The sequence below is a fragment of the Staurois parvus genome, unplaced genomic scaffold (genome assembly GCF_062004578.1).
Source record: "Staurois parvus isolate SC_StPar_1 unplaced genomic scaffold, SC_StPar_1.0 ptg000464l, whole genome shotgun sequence".
In the NCBI taxonomy this organism is placed as follows: Eukaryota; Metazoa; Chordata; class Amphibia; order Anura; family Ranidae; genus Staurois; species Staurois parvus.
This window is the reverse complement of record NW_028318260.1, coordinates 2,689,790-2,705,842: the sequence shown is the minus strand read 5'-3', so window position 1 is coordinate 2,705,842 and position 16,053 is coordinate 2,689,790. Positions and strand designations below refer to the sequence as shown.

The 16,053-nt window shown below is 46.0% G+C and overlaps 1 protein-coding gene across 1 annotated transcript; it reads left to right on the top strand.

The window, feature by feature from the left end:
• Positions 1-306: 306 nt before the first annotated feature.
• Positions 307-2,090, top strand: LOC149452789 (uncharacterized). The gene is made up of 2 exons (XM_089688977.1): positions 307-1,938; positions 1,986-2,090. The coding sequence occupies exons 1-2, from the start codon at positions 307-309 to the stop codon at positions 2,088-2,090; spliced, it is 1,737 nt and encodes a 578-aa protein (XP_089545103.1).
• The last annotated feature ends 13,963 nt before the right edge of the window (positions 2,091-16,053 follow it).

Sequence of the window (16,053 nt, the reverse complement as noted above, 5' to 3'; positions counted from 1 at the left end):
CGCATTTGCAGTCGGACGTACGGGACCAAATTTGGAACGGGGAGTATGTGGACATATTCACGCTCTTGCCTTTGGAGCGTTTTCCGTTCGATGGGTCCCGGGTTGATGACGGTAGACGGGAGGATGCGGAGCGGCGGCGTTTTCGGCTTATCCCCCGTACTTTTGCGAATTGGTTGCAGGCTTTCGCAATCATGGCCAGTGTCATTGGGGAGAAAGCTCCGGAACATTGCTCGGCGTTGTTCTGTTACCTGGATGCCATTGGTGAGGCTCACAGGGTTTACGGCGGGTCTGCGTGGCTTCGGTATGATGAGCAGTTTAGGCAGCGGCAAGCAGTTCGCCCATCGTTGCGTTGGGACCATAAGGACATTGGCCTCTGGATGCGGCTCATGGCGCCGCCAAGGCCCCCTGGTCCGTTTTTTCAGGGCGGGGCCGGTGGTTCGTTTTCCCCGGGACAATCGGCCGCCAAGCGTAGGGGTTTTTGCTGGCAGTTCCAGGAGGGCGCTTGTCGTTTTGGCGGGTCCTGCCGGTTTAGGCACGAGTGTTCCGGGTGCGGTGGATCCCACCCTTTCTCGCGCTGCTTCAGGCGGGGTAGAGGCCCTCCCGGAGAGCCTGCGGGTAAGAGGGACGACGCCGGTGCGAGTGGAAAGGATGGGGCCTTTCTTAAATAGGTATCCTGATCGGGCTGCGGCGGTCCTGCTGGCGGCAGGTTTTTCGGAGGGTTTTCGCATTCCCTGTACTTTGACTTTGGTCCCCCCATTAGCTCGGAATTTGCGTTCCGCCTTGCAGCATGCTGAGGTGGTTTCGGCTAAGTTGCGGAAGGAAGTGGGGTTAGGTCGTATGGGTGGTCCGTTTGCTTGTGCTCCGTTTGCGGATCTGGTAGTTTCTCCCTTGGGGGTGGTGCCTAAGAAAGAGCCGAATGCGTTTCGGTTGATTCACCACCTGTCCTTCCCTAAGGGGGGGTCGGTGAATGACGCTATAGATCCGGAGTCGTGTTCGGTGTCTTACACGTCCTTTGATGCGGCAGTGTTCTGGGTTCGTCGGTATGGGCGCGGTGCGCTCATGGCGAAGTCCGACATTGAGTCGGCGTTCCGGCTGTTGCCGGTTCATCCGGACAGTTTTCGTTTTTTGGGTTGCCGTTGGCAGGGCGCGTTTTATGTTGATAAGTGTTTGCCCATGGGGTGTTCTATCTCTTGTGCGTTGTTTGAAAAGTTCAGTTCGTTCGTGGAGTGGGTGGTTCGGGATGTTTCGGGGGTGAATTCGGTCATCCATTATTTGGATGATTTTCTCTGCGTGGGTCCGCCGGCTTCCGGGGTGTGCGCGGTCTTGCTTGCTACGTTGCAGCACGTTGCTGAACGTTTCGGGATTCCTTTGGCGGCTGATAAGACGGAGGGTCCGGCTTCGGTGATGACTTTCTTAGGCATCGTTTTGGATTCTGGCGCAATGGAGTGCCGGCTGCCTGCGGAGAAGCTGTTGGCCCTCCAGGGTGAAATTCGCGCGGTTCAGGGGAAGCGAAAAATTCAGCTGCGGCCCTTGCAGTCCTTGTTGGGAAAACTTAATTTCGCTTGTCGGATCCTGCCGATGGGTCGGGTGTTCTGCCGCCGGTTGGCGGCGGCGACGGCGGGCATTGCCTCCCCTTTTCATTTCATTCGGCTGACTCGGGCGCATCGGGAGGATTTGCAGTTGTGGCACACCTTTTTGGATTCTTTCAATGGACGGGCACTTTGGATGTCTGGCCCGGTTAGTAATTTTGATTTGGAACTGTTCACGGACGCGGCGGCTTCTGCGGGATATGGGGCCTTTTTCCAGGGTCGGTGGAGTGCGGCCTCGTGGCCGGCTTCCTGGCGGGAGGCGGGTTTTCTCAGTAACTTGGCGCTGTTGGAGCTTTTTCCAGTGGTGTTGGCGTTTGAGGTTTGGGGGGAAAATTTTCGGAATCGGAAGGTGCGTTTTCACTGTGACAATTTGGGGGTGGTTCAGGTCATCAATAGGGTCTCGGCTTCTTCCCGACCGGTGGTGGCCCTGCTTCGCCACTTGGTGTTGCGTTGCTTGCAGCTGAATGTTTTTCTCCATGCGGTACATCTCCCTGGGGTTGACAACACCTTAGCTGACGCTTTGTCTCGTTTTCAGTGGGACAAATTCCGAGAGTTGGCGCCGGCGGCGGAGCAACACGGGGTTCCTTGTCCCGACTGGCTGTGGGAGATTGCCTTGGAGTCGTTGCGGGCTGGATCCGGCGGTCGGTGAGTGAGGCGACTTGGTCCGCTTACTCTGCGGTCTGGCGGGAGTGGTTCAATCTGTTGCGCTTGGCCACTATTGATCCCTGGGGGCCGGAGGTGCGTGTGGCAGTGTTGTACTTCTTGGCGCGGAGTTTGGAGCGGGGGGTGTCGGCGTCCGCGGTGGATCGCCGACTGGCGGGATTGGCATTTTTCTTTAAGTTGCAAGGGTGTCGGGATTTCACTAAGGATTTTTGGGTTCGCATGGCTCTGCGGGGTTATCGGAGGGCTCATCGTTGTAGGGATTCGCGTCATCCGGAGTCGTTCGAGTTGTTGGGGTCTTTGTTTGAGCATTTGCGGACTGTGTGTTCTTCGGATTTTGAGGTGGTTTTATTTCGGGCTGCCTTTGCGGTGGCCTTTTTTGGGGCATTGCGGATTGGGGAGCTCGTTAGTCCGTCCAAGTCGGTTCTTGGGGGGTTGTTGGTGGAGGAGGTTGTGTGCTCCGGTGATTGGGTGGAGGTGCTTGTCCGTCGGTCTAAGACGGATCAATTGGGCAGGGGTGCGAAGGTGCGTTTTTTTGCTCTTCCGGGTTCACTGGTGTGCCCGGTTCGGGAATTTTTGTCCCGTCGCCCTGGGGGGCGGGGGTCCTTTTTCCGGCACATTGATGGGTCCCCTTTAACGCGTTTTCAATTTGTGGCTGTTTTTCGCCGGTGTTTGACGGCTGCTGGTTTGGATGCGTCTTTGTATGCTTCGCACTCGTTTCGGATCGGGGCTGCTACGGAGGCGGCCAGGTGGGGACTGTCGGATGATGTGGTGAAGCGCATTGGTAGGTGGGATTCCCAGCGATTTCGCCTGTACGTTCGGCCGCATTTGTTGCGGGCTTAGTGGGCGGTCCTATGTTTTGGTTTGTTTGGGTTGTGGGTGGTAGTTGCGGTTCTGGCCATGTGCTGTATTGTTCTGGCGGTATTGTTTCTTTTCTTTCAGGTGGAGAGGTGTGCCTGGTGTGGATCCTGGGTCACTCGTATGTGTTTTGGGGGGCCAGGCGGGCTGATGTTCGGCCCAATGGCAGGCAGCTGGGGTTCGATAGAAGGGAGGTTTGTGTCCGCTGGTTAGGCGTGCCGGGCATGTTGTGGAGTCGTGTCGTGCCCGAGGTGCGGCGTTTTGCGCGGCTGGATAGGCCACTGGATGTGTTGGTGATTCACGCGGGTGGCAACGATTTGGGGGGTAGGTCCATGCGGGAGCTGGTTCGCGATGTCAAGCTGGATTTTCTTCAGTTGCGGCGGGAGTTTCTGGGGATGGTGGTGGTGTGGTCTGACATGGTCGCCCGCACTTCTTGGCGCTTGGCGCGGTCGGTGGAGCGGCTCAACAAGGCCAGGATTAAGGTCAACCGGGAGGTGGGGCGCTTTTTTAGTCGCAATGGAGGGTTGGTGGTCCGGCATGTGGAGTTGGAGGTGGATACTTGGCGGTATCTTCGCGGTGATGGAGTGCATTTGAATGCGGTGGGCACGGATTTGTGGGCCCTGGAGCTGCAGGACGGCATACTACGGGCGGTTCGTTTGTGGCGTGGCACGCATGGGTAAGGGCTTACCCAGCGTGCTGTGGCGGTTGTTGGTCTTTGGAGGCGGTTCTCATCTTGGAAGGTAAAACAATGGTGTGGGACCCCATCCGTGGTATGGGGGGCCCGGTGGATATTCCCAGTTAACCAAGGTTTAACTGGAAGGTGGTGGTGCTGCACTGCGGACGGTATGGTTGTCTCCGAGCTGGTTGGTTGCGGCTGGAGGCCTGGTGTATAGGGTTGTCCGCAGGTGCATTTTGGATCGTTTGTGGGTGCCTTTGAAGACCAACAACAATTCTTTGGTTTCTGTTAAGGAACGGTTGATGTATGTTAAAATGTGAAGTTGTTAATAAAAGGCCATGTTGGCCATTTACTCCAAAATGGTGTCATGTTTTTTGTAAAGTTTAGTCGGTTAAGGGGGTGTGGAGTGGTATGGTTAAGTAAAGGTGGAAGTCGGAGTGGACAAGCCTATCTATGGTGCATTAGTCAAGAAATGCCCGTAGCGAATAGGGAAGAATGGAAATAGCGCAGGGCATACATGACTAGGCCCAGAGTGGTATAGGGAACGGAAAGGGTTAAATTTAGCTCCAGGGGGTGGGGATTGATTGGGGAATTATAGCATTGGCCAGATGTGGAGTGTAGGTGGGGTTTGTGGTACCTTAGGGTGGGGGGTTCTGCGGAAGGGGCGTCAGTGGAGCTGGACGTAGCAAGGAACAGAGCTTCCCTCCTGCCCTCCCTGTTTGGTTGGGTATAGGGTCTCGCCCGGAGGCAGGTGAGAATAAAAAAAAAAAAAAAATGGCAACCGGGTTGGAAAGGGGGGTTTTTTCCCGTTGGTTCGTGGGCGGTTGTTGGTCTTTGGAGGCGGTTCTCATCTTGGAAGGTAAAACAATGGTGTGGGACCCCATCCGTGGTATGGGGGGCCCGGTGGATATTCCCAGTTAACCAAGGTTTAACTGGAAGGTGGTGGTGCTGCGCTGCGGACGGTATGGTTGTCTCCAAGCTGGCTGGTTGCGGCTGGAGGCCTGGTGTATAGGGTTGTCCGCAGGTGCATTTTGGATCGTTTGTGGGTGCCTTTGAAGACCAACAACAATTCTTTGGTTTCTGTTAAGGAACGGTTGATGTATGTTAAAATGTGAAGTTGTTAATAAAAGGCCATGTTGGCCATTTACTCCAAAATGGTGTCATGTTTTTTGTAAAGTTTAGTCGGTTAAGGGGGTGTGGAGTGGTATGGTTAAGTAAAGGTGGAAGTCGGAGTGGACAAGCCTATCTATGGTGCATTAGTCAAGAGTTTTCAACAGATGAGACTTTTTTTTTACTTTTTTCTGACCTCTGGAACGGATTAATTGGTTTTCAATGCATTTACAATTTTTTTACGCAATAGGAAGCAAGATTCCCCAGGATGAATTGTACCTGGGAGGTTTATAGCGGCGACTCGTGCATGCTGGAGTCTGTGGGTAGCACGTGGAGTCGAGTGTGGAGGTGTTGGATCGGTTTTTCATCGAGTTTTGGAGCCATTCTGGAAAATTTTAATCATGTTCCTGTATAGTATTTATGCCTTTAAAGTGCACTTTATAAAGAATTTTGAACAGATAAAATACTTTTTTTAACTTTTTCTTACCGCCATAAAGGATTACTGTATTTTTCGCTCCATAAGACGCACTTTTTTCTCCCCAAAAAAGCAACCGGTCTAGTTTTTCCGCCGCCACCATGTCAGAATACTGGGCCAGCCGCTCAGCTGTTCTCTGCGGCAGGAACTCACCTGTTCCTCGGTCCAGCTCTGTAGTCTTCCCACGCCGGCTTCTTCCCGCCCCGGCATCTTTGACAGCCGGGTGCCCACTGCGCATGCGCGAGAAGTACTGCGCTTTGTGAATGGTCCGGTGTCTTCTGGGACACATGACAGGCCCCAAAAGACTCCGGGCCATTCACAAAGCGCAGCACTTCTCGCGCATGCGCAGTGGGCACCCGGCTGTCAAAGTCGGGTGCCCACAGTATAGGAAGGAGAACTCCGCGGAAGTGGGAGCGGGTACCTGTAAAATTCAGGTACCCGCTCCCCCTCCCTCCCTAAAGGTCCGCAGTGTCTGGTCATGCCCTGTACTGTCTGCAGTCTCTGTTCATCCCCTGTACTGTCTGCAGTCTCTGTTCATCCCCTATACTGTCCGCAGTCTCTGGTCATCCACTGTACTGTCCGCAGTCTCTGGTCATCCCCTGTACTGTCTGCAGTTTCTGGTCATCCCCTGTACTGTCCGCAGTCTCTGGTCATCCCCTGTACTGTCCGAAGTCTCTGGTCATCCCCTGTACTGTCCGCAGTCTCTGGTCATCCCCTGTACTGTGTCCGCAGTCTCTGGTCATCTCCTGTACTGTGTCCGCAGTCTCTGGTCATCCCCTGTACTGTGTCCGCAGTCTCTGGTCATCTCCTGTACTATGTCCACAGTCTTTTGTCATCCCCTGTACTGTTTCCGCAGTCTCTGGCCATCTCCTGTACTGTGTCCGCAGTCTCTGGCCATCCCCTGTACTGTGTCTGCAGTCTCTGGCCATCTCCTGTACTATGTTTGCAGTCTCTGGTCATCCCCTGTCCTATGTCCGCAGTCTCTGGTCATCTCCTGTACTATGTCCACAGTCTCTGGTCATCTCCTGTACTATGTCTGCAGTCTCTGGTCATCTCCTGTACTGTGTCCGCAGTCTCTGGTCATCTCCTGTACTGTGTCCGCAGTCTCTGGTCATCTCCTGTACTATGTCTGCAGTCTCTGGTCATCCCCTGTACTATCTCCGCAGTCTCTGATCATCTCCTGTACTATGTCCGCAGTCTCTGGTCATCTCCTGTACGGTGTCCACAGTGTCTGGTCACTTCCTGTACTATGTCTGCAGTCCATTGGTTCAGAATATTTTTTTCTTGTTTTTCTCCTCTAAAACCTAGGCACGTCTTATGGTCAGGTGCGTCTTATGGAGCGAAAAATACGGTAATTGGTTTTCAATGTATTCCTATGTGAAACCGTGTTACGGTTTCCGAATTTTTCACAATACGAAATGTCCCGGAGAACGCATTAAATTCATAAACCAAGGTACGCCTGTATGTGAGAAATGGCAAAATTGCACTGGACAGCAAATGGTTGCTTGAGGTGTTTATTTTCCTTTGGCAAAAAATGTTAAAGGGTAAATTCACATTTACACACGTTTTCCCAAAAGGTCCTCATGTACCACAGTGCCCCCAGTATATTGAAATGCTGTGCTCAGTTCCTCTAACAAATGCCCGCTCTTCAGCTGCTGACACCATTGTACACCGCAATCTATCCTGAAGGTGGCAGGACACACCCAGCACTAGATGTGCGGCCCTGCAAATCCTCAAATTAACACTCCTGGCCTCCCTCCCCACCTTCGCATGCACAGTCCAATCCTGTGCTTTCTCAAAAACGCTGAGTTGCAAGAGAGAGCAAACTGTGCATGCACAGGTGGGGAGGGAGCCTGGGAGCGCTCATTCAGGGATTTCTGAGGTCTCCTTTACAACGCTGGGTGCATCCAGCCATCTGCAGGAAAGATTGTGGAGAACAATGGTGTCAGCAGCTTTAGAGGAAGGCATTTGTTTGTGGAATTGAGCACATCATTTTAGAATATTGGGGACATCATGGTGCATGTGGACCCATATGGGAGACATTTGTAAAGGTGAACTTACTCTTTAAGCTATTGGAGTAAAAGTAGATTGTTGAAGGCACCCACAACAATGTTATATGGTTTATCCCAAGTTTGCCGGACAGCAGAAAGTGTAAATTCAATGGCTTTACTTTCAATAATATCTATGTGATGGGGGACTCAGAGAAACAAAAAATGTTTTATTAGCACTATTGACAGACTGCGTTATATATGTAAATTTTGCCAAAGTTGCATTTGTGGAATTCCTAAAGTTTTGTGTAAAGTTCAAAGAACTACCTTTCACACGCGACAGACTCCGTTGAGATCAGCAGAGAATCTGTCCTCTGATCCCATGCTGATCGAAGCAGAGCAGGTGGATGACACATCAGTATTCACTTGGACAGAGCCCACTCTGCTCTATAGGCAGCCTCCGTTGAGATCAGTAGGCAATCTGCCCTCTGATCCCATGCTGATCGGAGCAGAGCAGGTGGATGACACATCAGTGTTCACTCGGACAGAGCCCACTCTGCATTATAGGCAGCCTCCTTTGAGATCAGCAGGGAATCTGTCCTCTGATCCCATGCTGATCGAAGCAGAGCAGGTGGATGACACATCAGTGTTCACTCGGACAGAGCCCACTCTGCTCTATAGGCAGCCTCCATTGAGATCAGCAGGAAATCTGCCCTCTGATCCCATGCTGATCGGAGCAGAGCAGGTGGATGACACATCAGTGTTCACTCGGACCGAGCCCACTCTGCTCTATAGGCAGCTGAGAGTAAAGGGACTCAGCTGACCCTTTACACTGTCCTCTGATTTGCCTAGACAAAGAAGGACGGTTCCCCATCCATTTTTGTTAGCAGACTGGATCAGACCAGCACTCAGTAAAACTATGAGATGTAAATTAAAGAGATAAAACCATGGGGTGGCATGGGCCTCATTGGACTTAACCTAAGGTAAGCCAACAGATTTTAGAAAGTGGCTGGATTCCTGGAATTCAGCTGTAAAATGGAACTTCACTCTCTCAATCATCATTGACTATTTTTAATCCTCATGCTGCTAGGATTAGTAAATATATAGAAAAGTATATATTTACTTGGTTGAACCTGTTTTTACATTTCTTTAGTTACTTCCTAGTGTCCATGCCTAGGCAAATGATGTCATGCATCCCAGGAGTCTTCAGGAGGGGAGAAGGGGTTTTCTCAGCTAAGAAGATCCTTCTTTCTGCATGCCTGACCTAAAGGTAGGTGGATTCCAGAAAGTAAATCCTACATGAATCATCTGCCCCGTACTCAAGATGGCCACAACCAGAAATTCTAGGGGGTATGTCTCAAAGTGGTTTCTCAGCAAAATAAAGCATAGATACATGAATGGATGGGGGAGTTTGTTTTAAATATTAAAAATAAATTAAATAACGCTTTTGGAGCTCAGATACTGTGTAGTTTTGCTTTAAGTTTGTCTTAAACTGTTATACTGATTCACTTACATTTTGCACTTGGTTATAGGATTTATATCTGGCAAACACTGAGTTTTCTGTTGGGATCATGTTGTATCTTTTGTAATAAGCAATGAAGTGTTTCTTCCTCTCTACAGACATAACTCCACATGTTTTATAAATGCTTCTTTCTTTCAGTCCTAACAAACAAACAGCATTCTCTTCTTTTTTTTTGATGATCTTTGAATTTGAAGTCCACGTCAGAAATATTTACGCTCTCCCAGTTTTTATACTGGGTGGTTGTATGCCAACAAAATCTATTTTCTGTAAAGACAGGAGGCTTTACCCTGTATTTTTTCTAGCCTGTGACACCTGGGTAAATTTTTTCTCCCTACAATATGGAGATAGTCAGAGATACAAGCGGCAAGTTTAAAGGATTAGTTCACCTTTCTAAAAAATGTTGCAGTGTAATCAATTAGAATAGAAATAATTGTGCAGTGTAGGTAAATAAAGATTCCCTCAAAATACATACCTGTAGGTATGTATACCTACACACAATCCAGAAGATGAACGAATGAAACCAGCGCTCTAGTCTTCATACAACCAAGGCGATGCCAAAATGCCAACCGAAGAGGTGCTGCCCTTTTAAGATCGGGGAATCTGACCACTAGTGGAAAAGAACAAACAAGGGTGCACTCTCATTGTGCATTACCGTGGTATAACACATATTTATTAAATGAAAAGAGAATATATACTCACAAACCAATGTGATAAAAGGCAGTAAAAGGTGGTCCACAAGGACAGTCACAATGCATCTGTGTCTACTGGTGCAGATAGGCTAATGCGTTTTGGGAGCTAAACCCCCTTCCTCAGAGCTCTTTTCCACTTATACCTACACACAATGCCTGGCCAGAAAAGTAGAATTCAATGTGATTGGCACCATCCTGCATATATGCTAGGTGGGATGGTACACTGAGGTCACCCCATGATGAAAATGAGGAATGAGTGTGGAAATAGTGTATTGTCACCCACAAAGATCAGCACATGCGCAGTGTTTCCCTAGACACTCTATGGAACCTCCTACTGGTTTTATTCAATGTCTCACATTCTCTGCCACCCCCATCACAACAGTACTGAGATTACAGGTGGGAAGGGAATACATTGCCTTCTATTTTGTTTGCAGATGAGTGAGCAGTGAAGAGGGCCCTCATGCCTCTCCTGCCCCTTCTGTTCAGGCATACCATTGGGCCAATGGAATCTTGGGTCAATTTGATCGTCAGGAACTGAACCTCAGAGCCAAATGTCATCGACAAAGCAAGAAATACAAAAGCATTATATCTAAACCAGGGCTTTTTTCGCAGAGAATAGATGCAGGAACTCCCCCCATTCATTTTTTGTCTCAGCCTCCCCACCCACCTCCGAAAACCATCCCTTGGTTCCACTCCCTACCCATTTCCCAGTACCGCTCTATTTGGAGAATACAGAACCAAGTATCATTTTGTGGTGCTCAGTAATTTGTATGGAATTTGTTAATGATAACAAGATAAACAGTAAAATAGATTCCCCTTTTGAGTCATTACTTGTCTCCACCCCCACCCACCTCCGAGCAACGTCCCTTGATGATAATCATTAATGATAACAAGATAAGCAGTAAAATAGATCCCCCGCAGCCAGCAGCAATAGACCCCCTCCAGCAACAACAGATTCCTCCAGCAAAAATGGAACCCCGCAAAAAAATACCATGCCAGCAACAATAGACCCACAGCAGCAACAATATATCTCCCAGCAGTCAGCATCAATAGACTCTCCAGCAGTCAGTGATAGCCCCCCTCCTGCAAAAGTAAATCCCTTCCAGCAACAATTGACCCTCCAGCAACAATAGATCCCATATCTGTAACAATAGACCTCCCCACCAACAATAGACCGCCACACAAAAATAGATCCCCTCCAGTGACAATAGATCACCCAGCAGCCAGCACCAATAGACCTTTCGGCACACCCAAGTTCAGTACTGGAGGTGCCGGAACTGAATTCCCCTACGTTCCCGCTGAAAATAAGCTCTGATCTAAACACTGGGGTCAGCATGTTTTTAGCAAAAATAACTGCACATGCTGGTAGTTTTAATCATTATGGGGATTAATTTTGTAGTCGCAAAAGTGAGCTAACTTTTTAATTTTTCTCTGCACCCTCTCATATTAAATACACTTTTTAGATTTTGACATGTTATTCTCCAACAATAACAGCAAATAAATGATTAACCTTTGGTGAAAACGCAGATAAATATAGTACTTTATTAAGGTGTTTTTATGGATATTTAATCACTTTAGCTCACGTACCTCTTTACCAATTATAGACCAGAGCAATTTATCCATTTTCCTGTTTATTCAGGGATTATGTTATCATTATTTAAAGTGACACTAAACAAATGTATTTTTTTTTTTACATCTATCCTTCTAAAACAAAAAAGTATACCACAGCTAGATGTTTTTGTCTCTTACAGGCATTTCCATGCTTCATTTGTGTCTTGTGCTCATATGTATGTTCCTGATCCTCTGCTGAAGCACCTCACTGCTGTCATTGTAGAGTGATCAGAGCCTGATATTTCTGGTTGCATGGTCCAATCTACGTGTACTACAATTACCATGGTTCATATCAAGCCAAGGTGCATACAATGAAAAAAAAATGACAGATGTCAGCTCCTCCCACACTTCTCCCTCTCCTCCTCCTGACAAGCCTTTTAGAGATGGTGGGACTGTAGCAATCTGTGTCCAGCATGTGTCCATTGTTCAGGTCCTGCTATTTGCTCTTCTGGAAGGTGGTGAGATGTGAGTGGGTTGGAGGTTGGACATGTATGGAATATACATGCTTGTGCTGTATTTCTTGGGATGGCTGTCAACCAAGACTCCAGGTACAGAAACATGTGGGTGGTGATAAGGAAAAAGACTCTGGAGCCAGGTGCCAGTCAGACTTTGAAGTCGGGATCTTTCCCCAGCCTGGACCGGCTGAGTGACGTCAGCCGACTGCGGACGTCAGTCCATTGTCAGCTGAAAATGGGTCACAGGAGTGCAGAGCGAACTGCATTCCTGTGATCCACAGGAGGAGTACAGCCAAAAAAGCTTTGGCTGTTCTTCTTTAAGTTAAAGTACCATAATACATGCATTATGTTCTGGGAACAAACTCTGCTTTCATTTGGCAATATTATCTTGCAAACACTCTTTTATTTTTCATGTACTCTATAGAAAAAAAAGATGTAAAAAAAACTTTTTTTATTTTGACCTATGTTAGCTTTTTAAGTAAATAAAAAGTATACATTATATTCTATCTTTTGTTCCATTTAAAATGACACTAAAATTATGTTTCCGGTACAAAGCGTAGTAAAGTTATTTGCAAAAGAAAAATGTTGTTTTTTCAATTTTGAGCATTTTCTTTTTTATGTGACACTGAAAAAATAAACAAAATGAAAAGAACAAAATAAATAAATGCACAAACATTAATGGTAAAAAGTAGATCTAAAAAACAGACAGAAAAATATCAACTAAAGGCAAAAAGGGGAGGAAGGACTTAATTAGGTCTGATTAGGGTTTAACTAACAATTAATAAGTTAACTAGGCAAACATTTTATTTAAAAAAATGTACTTGTAAGGTTTCTCAAACTGATGTCACCTTTGGTCTACATATGAATGAAATGATATACAGGATTTTGCTTGCGCATATGATAGCCATGCACAGCTTTACCTTATTCAGTAAGCTAAGTGAAAATTCCTTTGCAAAGTCCTTTCTGAAATTTCACTTTTCAAAGTGAATATGCTCTACTTTAGTAAACCAGTCAAAGGATCTTTAGGAATCAGAACCCAGACCCATGCATTGCATGGTCCATACCCATAAAGACAGCATTAATTGCAGCTGGAACAATAAATTAAAGGTATTGTGAAGTGAACATTGCTTCTTTAATAAATCAGTCACAATATCTGCACAAAAATTTTACATCTATCCATGTTTTGAATAAGTTTCCTCCAGAAGTCCCAGTTTACTCAAGGTTAGCATGTATTCAGAGTGGCTATAGCATATGGGTCTTTGATAGTAAGAGTGTGGTGGGAACTTTAGATTGTAAGTTCCTTTAATGACATCATCTGTTATTAATGTTTCCATGTACTCTATAAAATAGTAGATAATATAAATGCAAAAATAGCAAATTTGCAGCAAATTTCTGTATAGAGTTCCTTGCTGCATCTGACATGTACTTAGTAACTTATAAGAAGAAAGCAGATTTGTCACATTTACAAGCAATATCATTTGAACAAAGGCTTTACAGCTGGACCTTAGTGTTATTATGCTAATATATCTTCTCCGTGACAGTTGACAGATAATCTTCTTGCTTCTAATAATACATTGCTTTAAAGAAAGCCATCCACTGCAAGATGCAAGTACGCATCCAAAGAAAAATCTATAATCCATAAACATTTAGCTATAATAAATTCAGGCCAATATTTAGCATGAATATTACAGAGCATATTTTGTTAGACAATAAAACACCCTGTTCTTTTTCTACTTATATTCAAACTTAGTTGCAGTAAAATAAAACTTATTGGTTTTGACAGGATAACTATATCTGTGGCCAGTGTCCTTGAAATGGCCTGTTTGGATATGGTGGTTAGCCTTAAGCATTTTCCTTTGAATCTCTCCTGTGTTCTGGCATGCTGTCATTTGGAACAACCTTTCTCTTCAGTTCATATGCTGAGCCTGCTTAACTTTCCCAGTGTACTTGTTTGTTATGATCAGATCCTAGGAACTTCATAGTTACAGTGCGTAGATAGGGGCCATAGGCATTTGTGGATGTCAAGTTTAACTTTACAAAAATAGGTATGCCTAATTTACAATGGGTCTTTCATCTTAAACTTGAAAAAAAATATGCTTTATAGAGCAGTGGACTAGTCTGTTTTTTATTAACCATACAAAATAAGACTGTTATCCTCATTTCAGACAAAACAGTCCCTTCAGTCAGGTATATTGAATGTTACATGCTAGCCGATAGGGATAGGCAAACTGATTATCTTGAGTCAAGATGCGGGTTAGAAATGGGTAACGAAAGTAGATCAGATTTGTCACATGCAGGATTTGGTAAACAACCATAGAGGCCCTGATGATAAGTATTACACAGTTTGGAAGAGATGTTTGAAATGAAACAGTCTCCAATATATGCTGCTTATATGAATGAGAGTTAAGAAGGTAGATGACTTAAAACGTAAGGTAGATGACTTAAGAGTAAGGTAAATAAGGAAATACACAGGAGAGAAAATAATCTTGGATAGGACAGGCTAGAAGTTGTGAGATCTAAAACCCAAGGAGGGTGAATTAACCCCTCCTCTCCCTCCCATCCTTTTTTAAAAAGACAAGTGTGGCCATTGTCTCACTTTATTATTCCTCGCTATGGATATCATCAAGGCTGGGACTGGAGTCCCTGGAGCCTTCCATTGGTGGCACCACTACAAATTTCTTTCTGCTCATTCTTTTCAAAATGGCCGTACCATTTACACTTAGGCAGAAACTAGGGAACAATATCATGTCCTATCTTCCAAATTATTGTGATTCCTACAAATAAAACTTTGTCTCTCCACCATATTAACTGGCAAAGCCCTCATAAGATAACTTTGAACACATTTGCCACCACACCCCTCTCTCCCTTACACTTATCTCTGTTCTCTACTCTCAGTTGAATAGTTCTAACCACCATACTGATCACACCTTTGTTTTCAAGTAGGAGACAGACCTCTGGCACACCAGATATAGAGAAGATTGGGTGCAAATCTAGGCCATGATAGCTTCTTTCTCTATTAATATGAATACTATTGAGTCTGTGTTCAAAACAGCTACCAGGTGGTACCTGGACCTACTACCAGTAGCCCACTGTCAGCCTTTCCATACTGATCGGTGCTTTTGTGACTGCTCAACAGGGTTTTTTTTACATAGTTGGTGAACATGTGCTATGCGCACATGGTTTTGAACCAAGGTTTTGAAGCTCATACATTCCTTGTTCGACCGCTCTTTCCCCAGAGATCCTAGGTACATGTTGTTACACCTTTACACCTTAACACCCCCCCCCCCAGATTTTTGCTAAACCCCAATTCAAATTGGCGACCTACATTTTGTTAGCTGTAAAAAAAACTATTGCCAAAGCCTGGAAGAAACAATTTAGGACCTTTTGAAGAAGTTTATCAGCAGGTCAACAGGTTCTGACCGGCATTATTCTGGACATGCAAAATAAATTCTCCCAGACATGGATCCTGTGGATACATTACACCCATCTGTCACTGCCCAGTTGCAGAGTTGCACCTCATTGTAGCAGTCCAGCTTTCAGGTATTGGTTTTGGGCTTGCTCGACATTCACACCCTTCCCCCTCATCCCACCTCTCCTTCCCACTTTCCTACTGTGGGCATCTTTCCTTCACTTTATTTCTTATTTCTTTGTTGCTGATCGTGTTGTTTATTCAGACTTGATATTCTTACCTGCTTATTGTTTTGCAGACTGCTGCAAAATTACCTGGGTCACTGATACCTACTCTGCCTTACGGGCTACAAGTCCTGTTTATTAATATGCTATTTATAGTGTTGGATGTTTTCACATTCTTGGCAGCTATATTCCTGCTGTCTAATATCTTCTTGGATATTTCAGACCGATTTTTTCCTCACTCTGTTTTATACCTCATCAAGGCTGGGTTCACACTTATTGAGGGATACATTCTGTATAGATTTCAGTGGTTGAGGGTGTTGGAGGGGGGGAGGGTAGGTGTGGGGTTTTCAATAATATCCTTCTGGTCTCCTTTCTTCCCTTTTGGGGAAAGTAGGGAAAGTATATATATGAACACTTAATGGTTTGGTTTGGCACTTTTCAGATGATTAAGAGGACATGAAACCGGGAAACCTAGTTTGGATCAAGAAGAGAGGGAGGAAAGGAAACCAACATCAGGTTGTGGTAACTGACACTGTGGTATGGAAGGAAAAATGACAACTGGAGTCAGGAAATAAAGAGAATGGGAAAGGAGAAGAGTAAGGTAATTAAAGCAGAGCTCCAGTCCCCACAATACATTTTTTTAAAAAGCTCACCCATGATTGTTTTCAATTTACACATTAATATTTGAATAAAGGTATATGTGATACCCTGCTCATTAGTTGTAAATAAGTAATATTTTACCTTGATTTTGGAAGCAGGTAGGCACCATGAAGGATGTGTGAATCTG

What these genes read in the sequence shown, in the direction of transcription:
- LOC149452789 (XM_089688977.1), top strand. Translation starts at nt 307, where the DNA reads ATGAGCAGTTTAGGCAGCGGCAAGCAGTTCGCCCATCGTTGCGTTGGG. An exon ending in AAAATTTTCGGAATCGGAAG is followed by an intron (nt 1,939 to 1,985) that starts GTGCGTTTTCAC and finishes GGTCATCAATAG; the next exon opens with GGTCTCGGCTTCTTCCCGAC.